The sequence below is a fragment of the Pteropus vampyrus genome, unplaced genomic scaffold (assembly GCF_000151845.1).
Source record: "Pteropus vampyrus isolate Shadow unplaced genomic scaffold, Pvam_2.0 Scaffold171, whole genome shotgun sequence".
Taxonomy (NCBI): Eukaryota; Metazoa; Chordata; class Mammalia; order Chiroptera; family Pteropodidae; genus Pteropus; species Pteropus vampyrus.
Window position 1 is genome coordinate 1,852,793 of NW_011888952.1, and position 8,657 is coordinate 1,861,449.

The 8,657-nt window shown below is 45.9% G+C and overlaps 1 protein-coding gene across 1 annotated transcript in view; it reads right to left on the reverse strand.

The window, feature by feature from the left end:
- Positions 1-703: 703 nt before the first annotated feature.
- The window catches only part of SLC6A1 (solute carrier family 6 member 1), a 22,599-nt gene continuing 14,645 nt past the window's right edge, over positions 704-8,657 (reverse strand). Inside the window, exons 12-15 of the mRNA XM_011370560.1 lie at positions 7,055-7,157; positions 5,906-6,006; positions 4,802-4,969; positions 704-2,822 (exon numbers count right to left, since the gene is read on the reverse strand). Coding sequence (XP_011368862.1) covers positions 2,718-2,822; positions 4,802-4,969; positions 5,906-6,006; positions 7,055-7,157 — 477 coding nt within the window. The 3' untranslated portion in view covers positions 704-2,717. The remainder of the gene's footprint in view (positions 2,823-4,801; positions 4,970-5,905; positions 6,007-7,054; positions 7,158-8,657) is intronic.

Genomic DNA, 8,657 nt, shown 5'->3' on the forward strand with positions numbered 1-8,657 from the left:
CAGACTGAAATTTGACTGATAGAGTTAAAGTGTCACCATGTCAACAGCTGGTGAATCCAGGTGTCCACTGAGCCATTTTTACAACTTCTCTATAGAACTCAAATTTTTCTAAATTAGATTTAAAAAAATAAAATTAAAATAATTTTAAAAATATCCTGAGGAATGAATCGATGAGTGAATGAATGTCCTTGTTAACTAAATGTGCTCCTATTATCCTAGTTTTAGACCTTTATTTAGTTGACCACATTAAAGTTTTTTTAGAACCGTGAAAATACCTTCTTTATATAGCTCACAGTAAGTTTCTATTCACACATTTCAAGGCTTTTGGAAGTCCAGCTCTATCTCGCTAGATTTTGAGCCCAAATCTCTTTCTCTGTTGGGGAAAAATAGTATTGTGTGTATGTGTTATTGTTCTGATGAAAGAGGCTATTGTTCCCCCACCCCAAAGAACTGAAGGTCTGCTGTGTATATCATAGATCCTTTATTATTTTTCTCTAAATTCTTAGAAATGTACATAACGTCCGTGCTCTAGTTATGACACCATTTATAGACATTTAAAATGCATCTTCATTTATAAATATTTTACATTTGGTCCATAGAACAGATAATTTTACTAAATAATACTGTAATTTTTTTAAACAGGCTCTGTATATAGTTTGAATATGTTTATATTACATATATTTTTTTATATAGAGATAGATTTACTTGGTATTCTGAGAATAAATCCTTATTGCAAAAAGAAGCATATATGATAATACAATATCTTTGCCCCTCAGGGCAAATACTAAAAAAAGTTACACATATTCACAGTTCTCACTGTAATTATACGACACATAATATTGTGCTATGTAAGTAGGTTTGGATGGAAATCAGTTAGGGGATTTCTTGCCAAACACTTCACTTAGATTTGCTTACAAACATTAAATACACTGCATTTCTCTTAGAAAGACTTGGTCTTAGTTTCACATTGAAGAACAAAGAGGAAGTGAGAAGTCTTCCTGACCTTCCCATGGATGGGGAGTGGGACCATGAGACACAGTGAGGGGTTCCTTTCAGTCTAACCCTACACTTTGACAGTACAAGTTCATTTTGATCAAGGATTCACCAGTTGGCATTTGGGATGCCTTAGCAATGAGACTATTTTACAGATGACCTCAGGAAAAGGTTTTAGATTTCCTACACAATATCAAACGAGACCCTATATACCACGCGTGAGGATAAGTGTACGTGTGTGTGTATTTATATGTGTACAAGTACTTTTTGTTTTCTCTACAATAATGTGCTTAATATTCTGAGGGTAATATCTTATTGCAAGAACTGGTATGCTGGTCACTGGTCACTTTCAGATGAGAATGACAAGAGATTAAAAAACCCACAGTCACAGTTATTTACCATAGTCATTAAGGATTAGTTGTAAAACACAGTTTGTGAGCTAACTAGCTAAGGAGCTACAGGGCACAACATACGATTTGCTACATGGGAACCCATCTTCCTGGTAAATGAGAAACGCTGAGTTACAGGGGCTTGCAAGGAACTGTCTTCATCTGATTTGTCACCGCCACCACGGAGCCCATGCTGGACAGGAACAAAAACTACTTTCCAGGGAAGCAGTTTTAATCTATGAAGTATTTTTCTGGGGGTGGGGTACTGGATTAACACTAGCTCCTCAGTTAGTGGGCTGGGTTGATTTTAGTGGCAGTGAGGGGATTCGTGCTGAGGAATTTCAGAGAAGGTGAGAAGGCAGCAACTTTGAATGGGGTGGCAGTGAGGGAGATAGTTTAAGAAATGTAACTGGATCCATTTTGACTCAGGGATAGGACTTCACCGTGATTTCCTCTGCAACTGTTCTGTGCTCTGTAAAGCTGGGCAGCCTAAGAGGAACTGGGGCTCCGATTAGGGAACTGCCCCCAGCTGGACCTCAGGCACCCTGGAATGGCGATAGAAACATCAGTTGTGCTTGTGGCAGTTTTCCGGGGAGCAGAGCGGGGCCGGACTGGAAAATTACTTTTGGACCAGGTGCAATCAGAACGGCCTGATGAGGAGAGGGCAAGAAAGCTTAGCCACAGAGATGCTAACTCGGCCTGCGGCAGGGAAAAAGGACACTGGGCAGATTGCTTGAGAAGCAGTTCTGGGAATGCTGACTGAGGTCTTTGGGGCTTGTTTTAAAGTCAAGCTGCCTCCGGAAGTAGAAAACCAAAAAATGAAAGAGCTCCGCTGGCTTCCTGCTACTTAAGAGTGAGCTCTCCCTGGAAATCCCCGTTATACAAAATGCCCTTTTCATGTGTACAGAGCATCGTTCCGATAGAAACGAATTCCTGCAAAGTCCAAGATAACAGTCATGGGTTTTGGCAGTAAGAGAACAGTCAGGAAAAACGACTAAAAGCCAGGAGAGTGCAGCCTCATTGCGTCACACTTTCTGGCTGGATAAAAATGATCTACCGTGGCAGTAACAAATGCTGAATGCTTTATGCTTATGGGGCCCGAATTAAAAAGGTCACCAGCCTGTGGGTGCCGAAGCCATCGGGTACCTTTGCCCACAGCAGAGCTCACTAGGGGTGAGACGGTCCCCCACCTTCCCTTTCTGCATGGTGATGATGTCTGGACTCGCCACTCGAGGTAGGTTGAGATAGACGATATCTTCAGACATCAAGTGGTGGTCATGTTCAGCCAGGTTGGGGTGGGGTGAGAGTGTGGGGTCGGTGAGCCGCCCCGCACTCCTAGATGTAGGCCTCTTTGCTAGCTGAGCCGCTGGCCTGGGGCTGCTCTGGACCATTCTCTGGGCGAACAATGTCTTCGCTGGGCTGGATCATGACCTGGATGCGCTGTGGGCACCAAGGAGAATTCGGGCTGGGATGGAAGGAGACTGGCCACTCTCTTTCACCACCCTCTTTTCAAGTCTATCCTGTCTGCTCTGCCTTCAAACAGTGCCCAGACTCTGGCCACGCCCCTACATCCTCCACACCCTCCAATGCTCCCACCTCCTCTCCCTTGGGTTATAGCAATATCTCTCTACTGGCCCTCCACTTCCATTCCTGACCATCATCCCCTCTGTTCTATTCTCAACACAGGAGCTTGAGGGGTTATGTTAGAAATCACGTCCCTCTACTCCTCAGGACCCAACAATGGCTCCCATTTCACCAAATCCTGTAAGGCTCTTTACGATCTGGCCCCTGTCACCTCAAACCTCAATGTCCTCCCCTCATCTGTACTCCAGCCACACTGGCCTCCTCACTTCTCACACACCCCAAGCATACACCTGCCTCAGGGCCTTTGCACTTGCTGTGCCCTCTGTCTGGTACATCCTTCCTTTCAGATAGCTATGCAGCTCAATCTCTACCTCCTTAGGTCTTGGCTCACCTGGCATTCCCTAAACCCCTTCCTACTTTATGCTTCTCCATAGTAGACCTCTCCATCTACTGTGTTTTTGTTATTTGTTGATCTTCCTCTACTAGAATGTAAACTCCAAGAGGGTGGGATTTTTGTCTGTTTTGTGCAATGCCGCGTCCCCAGCACTGACAACGGTGTCTGGTATATGGTAGGTGTTCAACATATATTTGCTGAATGGATGAATCTCCCACTACCTTCTCTATGTCTATCCCCTGCAATCCTGCCTCAACCTATCATACACTGTCTTCAGACATGCTTGCCCTTTCCCACCACTGATCCTTTGCATAGGCTGTGCTCTCTTCCACAAATGCAGATGTGACTGCCTCTTGGGGCTCAGCAGAGGAACTTGGTAAATGAAAACCTAGAACCTGGAGTTGGGAGAAAGGGCTGCAAGCTCCGGCTCTGCTAATAACTTACTGCACAGGAAGGGTAAGAAGTTTCCCCGCTCGGCCTCAGTTACTCCATCTGTGATAGGAGGGGCTGCCCAGCAACTTTAGGGCTGCACACAACCCACTACCCATCTTTCCTATGCTGCAGACCTGAGAGCCCCTCCTTCTGGCTCTGAGTGGGCCTGACAGGCACATCTTGGTGGAAAATAAGGTTGAGAGCCACTGATCTAGGTCCTCCCAGCTGATTCTCCATAATCTTATCCTCCACTCCTCCTCAGTGAAATCTTCTTAGCTGAAATTTACTCCATCAATGTCTCTAGCACCTGGGTCCTCCAGCACTGCTTTGTTTCACTCAAGAATTTGATATAATTTAACGAAGAGCTGGCGTGGATCTAGTATGTGCTAGTGGGCTCCTGCTGGGGCAGTGTGCCTTACGTGCTTTATCTTTCCTTGAGGGTAAGACCGTGTTTTCTCTTTATCAAATTCACAAATGAGGTCTAGAGTAAGCCCTCAATACATTGGATCCCACCATTATCGGCTCCAAATCCTTGATGGCTCCCCATTACCTTCAAATAAAGTCCAAAATTCTTGTCCTGATTTTCAAAGCCCTTCATGATCTAGCCTGACCTTCTTATCCTCCCAACCTCATCTCATGTCACCCCTCTGCATGCCTCCCCACTCTACCTCCCAGCACATGGATCAGTCTATACCTGCGGGTCTTTGCACATGCTTCTCATCCTCTTCTAGGAACATTCTTTCTGCTTCTACTTTTAACTCTGGTTCATCCTTAGGCCTCTCCTTAGCTATCCCTTCTTTCAGGGAGCCTTCCCTAACACTCCTCAACCCAGGTAGGAGTAACCGATATCCATGGTTTACCCCAATCGCGGCACCTCTAACACTCTATTTCATTGGCTATTGACTTGTCTGTCTCCCCAGCTAGACTGTGAGCTCCACAAGGGTAGAGGCTGTTCCTAGCACAGTGGGGGAAGGGAACCAGTGATGCAAAGTGTGGAGAAAGGAATTACCTGTTTCAGGGAGCCCTTTAAGGTGAGGAACATGTAGGCCATGTATCCGGGAATGAGAACCATGGAAGACAGAGCCATGAGCCAGCCCACGCCCTGGCCCCACTTGGGGAAAACATAGCTTCCCATGGTGAGAGGAGTCATCTGCACAGCACTGAAAATGAACACGCCCTGAGGAGAACGAGAAGGGGGTAGTCAGTCACCCAGATTGGACAAACAAGCCCCCTCCCTAGACCTGCAGCCAATAAGTCCACTGCCCTCCACCCCTACCCTGAGGCTGACCCTCACAAGGGCCCAGCATCTTGGGAATCCTACACCCAAGGCCGCTATTAGAACATAAGGTGCCTTTGTCATGATAGAAGAAGGCATCTCCTCTGAAAGGACCAATAGCAAAAGGAGCCTTCTCTGTGCAAACCAATAGAAAAGGGTAGCCCTTTTCAATATGAATAAGCTACCCTCTCTGGAAGGACCAATAGAAAAAGGCACTCTTTCTGGGAAGACCAAAAGAAGAAAACAACCTTTCTGGGAGGACCCATAGAAAAAGGCATCCCTTCCTCCAAGTTAATCAGCTTAGCAATCAGAAAAAGGGCTGGATGTCAGCACCCAGTTTGCCATTGGCTGGGTGCCCTTGTGTGGGACACAAAATATGCAGTGGCCCACCCCAAGACCTGGGGCAGCCAAGGACCTGAGGAAGCCCCCTCACAGGTCTGCTCATGCCTCAGCTTCCCCTTGTGGGAGGCAATGGGAGATGCTGAGAATGAGAAGCCTCCTGGTATGGATAGTTTAGGCTTCAGAATCAGGCCGATCTGGTTTAAATGCAGCACTGACATGCCGGGTGATGCTAGCTGAGTGAGCCCTGGGTCCCTCAGCAGTAAAGTGGGGCAATAATGTCTAATCCGCTGAGGTTTATGAGGATGATGTAATGTATCTGGTATCATGCAGGGCACAAAGCCGATGTCCAGCAAATGGGAAGGAGTAGTATTAGGAAACGAGGGCCTGGGGTCTCTTCCATCTGCCTTTGCTTCCAGAAGTTTCTCTCTGGACCTGAGTTGCCCCAGGGCCTACTCAGTCCTCATCCTAAGAGGTCTGGTCAAGCCTTGTCCTTACCGCCACAATGATTGGGGTGAAGAAGGACCAGCAGAGCTTCCACCAGATACAGGGCCTGGAGCCAACCATCTCTTGGATGTTGTCATAGAATCGGTTGACACCTATGACATTTGGAGTGAAAGCAAGAGGGATGGATGAGCTGTGTGCACTACAGGCTAAATTCGATGTCACTTTCTCACAGTATGACCATAAGCAAGTCACCTAACCTCTCTGAGGTGCAGCTTCCTCATCTGTAACATGGGCTGAAGCTACGAGGGCGTCATCTTTCTCTAAGTATTCAATAACTAAATACCCGCAGCGAGCGGGTTGTGTGGGAAAGCAAGTCACCTAAATGTGAAAATATCTACCAATAATCAGATAAACATAAAAACGTGTCCCTACCGCTCTTTTTGTCCCTCCTGGTCAAAATGTATCCCAGCCATTCCTTCAAATCCTGGCTGAGCAGGGGTGATTTTCTCTGTGGATCTGCTGCTTTCAGCAACTTGTGATAAATTGCAAAGAACTGCAAATCTTACAAAAACCCACAGACATCATGAAGTTCAAGAGTGATGTTGGGCACTGCTCCAATTATAAGCAAAGTCACTGACCAGTGAGGGTGCGAGAGCACTGGACCAGTTAAGAGTTGAGGAAAGGAAAATGATGAGGAGGGTGAGGTGGCAAAGGAGATACAATGATTATCAAGGACTAAGACAGACCCCGGAAAACAGTTCTTTCAAACACATCATCTTATTGTGATAATCGAAGTGCAGGGAAGGACATCCTTTGACTATTATGCAGTTGGGTCTAGAAACTTAGGCCACTAAATAAACAAATAAAATCGTTGTTTCCTTTATTTGTTTTAGGGGCAGACTTTGAATTATAGCCTAGCTTTAAGAAAATATTTAACTTTAGAACTTTTTCATCATTTTGGTTTCCCTTCTCTAGATAAAATTTCAAACAAACCCTTTTATCCTCGAATTTATCCCATTTTAAATGAGTTTATTTAACTGTTCTTGTGGTATCTTCTAAACATGGACTTCCTGTACTACATCATCAGCTAAATAAATTAATGCATGGAAAGGGCCTGGTGTTCAAGTTGTATTGGTTGAATGACGATTGAAGAAAGACATGAACGAATGAGTTAATGAGGGAGGAGGGGTTGATGCTCACCGTAAAACCAGGAAATGGAGACACATTCAAAGAACACGAGGAACAGCAGGCTCATGCCACTGGCAGAATAGTAGTCAAAAAGCTTGAAGACATAAATGCCACCCTGCAAGAGGAAAAGCAGCGAGAGTGAGGCCACTTCTGCCAGAGACCAGGGCACTGAGTTCAGTCAACCTGGGCTTTTGCAGTCTGACGAGGTTGGGGTTAGGCTACCCTGCAGCAAGGAGGCTTGTGAGTAGATTCGAGGAAGCACTGAAGGCCTTGTGACGCTGAGAGGATATGGGCATTGACTCTCGGGTGATTGGGAAGAAAATGCCTGGGGGTGGAGAGAAATGCCCTGTTCCTGCTGGATGACAGAAAGAGGAGCTGGTCTCCAGAGCCATCTATCCGCAATGTTAAATCAGTCATGTCCCTCCTCTGCTTCAAACCTTCCGTGGCTCAAATAAGACAATAACATAACACAAAACTAAGTGGAAAGATAGAAAATAAAATAATAAAATAAAATCCAAATGCCTTGTTCTTCAAGGTCCTGTATGATCTGGTTTTGCATCCCCCTTTTACTCCTTACTTCCTCTGCCCCATCGCACTGTCTTTCCTTCCATTTCTCAAACTCACCAAGACTATTCTCACCTCAGGGCCTTTGCACCTGCTGAGTGTTCTTCTCCTAGCTAGATCTTCCTCTGGCTTGCTCTTCTCCACCATTTGAGTCTCAGCTCAACTATCACTTCCTCAGAGGGACTGCCCCTGACTACTGTGTCTGAGGTGGCACCCTTCCTATCCCTACTGGTCTGTCCCACTATCCTCTTTTCTTCATGGCACTTAATGATTTAATTTGTATGTCAATCTCGTCCACCAAATTAACTTGTCATGTTAACTACTGAATCTCCAGTGTCATGCCATACCCATAGTCGGTGTTCGGCAACTATGAATAAACAATAACTTTGGGTCTGAACTGTATTTAGATCTGGGGTGGTTTTGTGGATCATACATCAGATCCACAGGGCTAAGCTCATGGCTTTAGAGTCACTTATATTTATTGTACAATTCATCAGTTATGTGTCTATCTTCTGATTAGACTGGAAGGGCCTTGAATGCAAAAAGCATTGCTCATTATATCGACAGAAAAAGTGGGAATGAGAGGAAGGGCCAGTGTCAACTTTAAAGGCCCAACTCTGCCTTGACTCTCCAGTTAATTTTTGTAAGTCTTTCAAAACTCGGCCTCTGTATTCTCTCCTCTAGGAAGCGGTCCCTGGTGCCGCAGGCCTGGTTAGGAGCTGTGTTCTCTGGCTCTGTCTTATCATTTCTAGCCTAGCATCTGTGTCTCTCACCAGCCTGGGGCCCCTTGAGGGCGGGGAACCTGTCTGACTCCTTGCCATGTGTGCCACTGTTGGTACAAAGATGGTGCTCACTGAACAGATGGAAGGTGGATAAGACAAAGCTGCGACAAAGAGGACCTGGGAGTAGCCCTGGGGCAGTCAGCACCAGAGGTGTGCCAGGTGCTGACTGTGCTCACCTGGGTGATATTAGAGAGGCCAATCAGGTAGGAGACCACACAGACAGCAGCGATGAAGAGCTCCCTGCGATTGCGGAGAAGTCTGGGGTACTC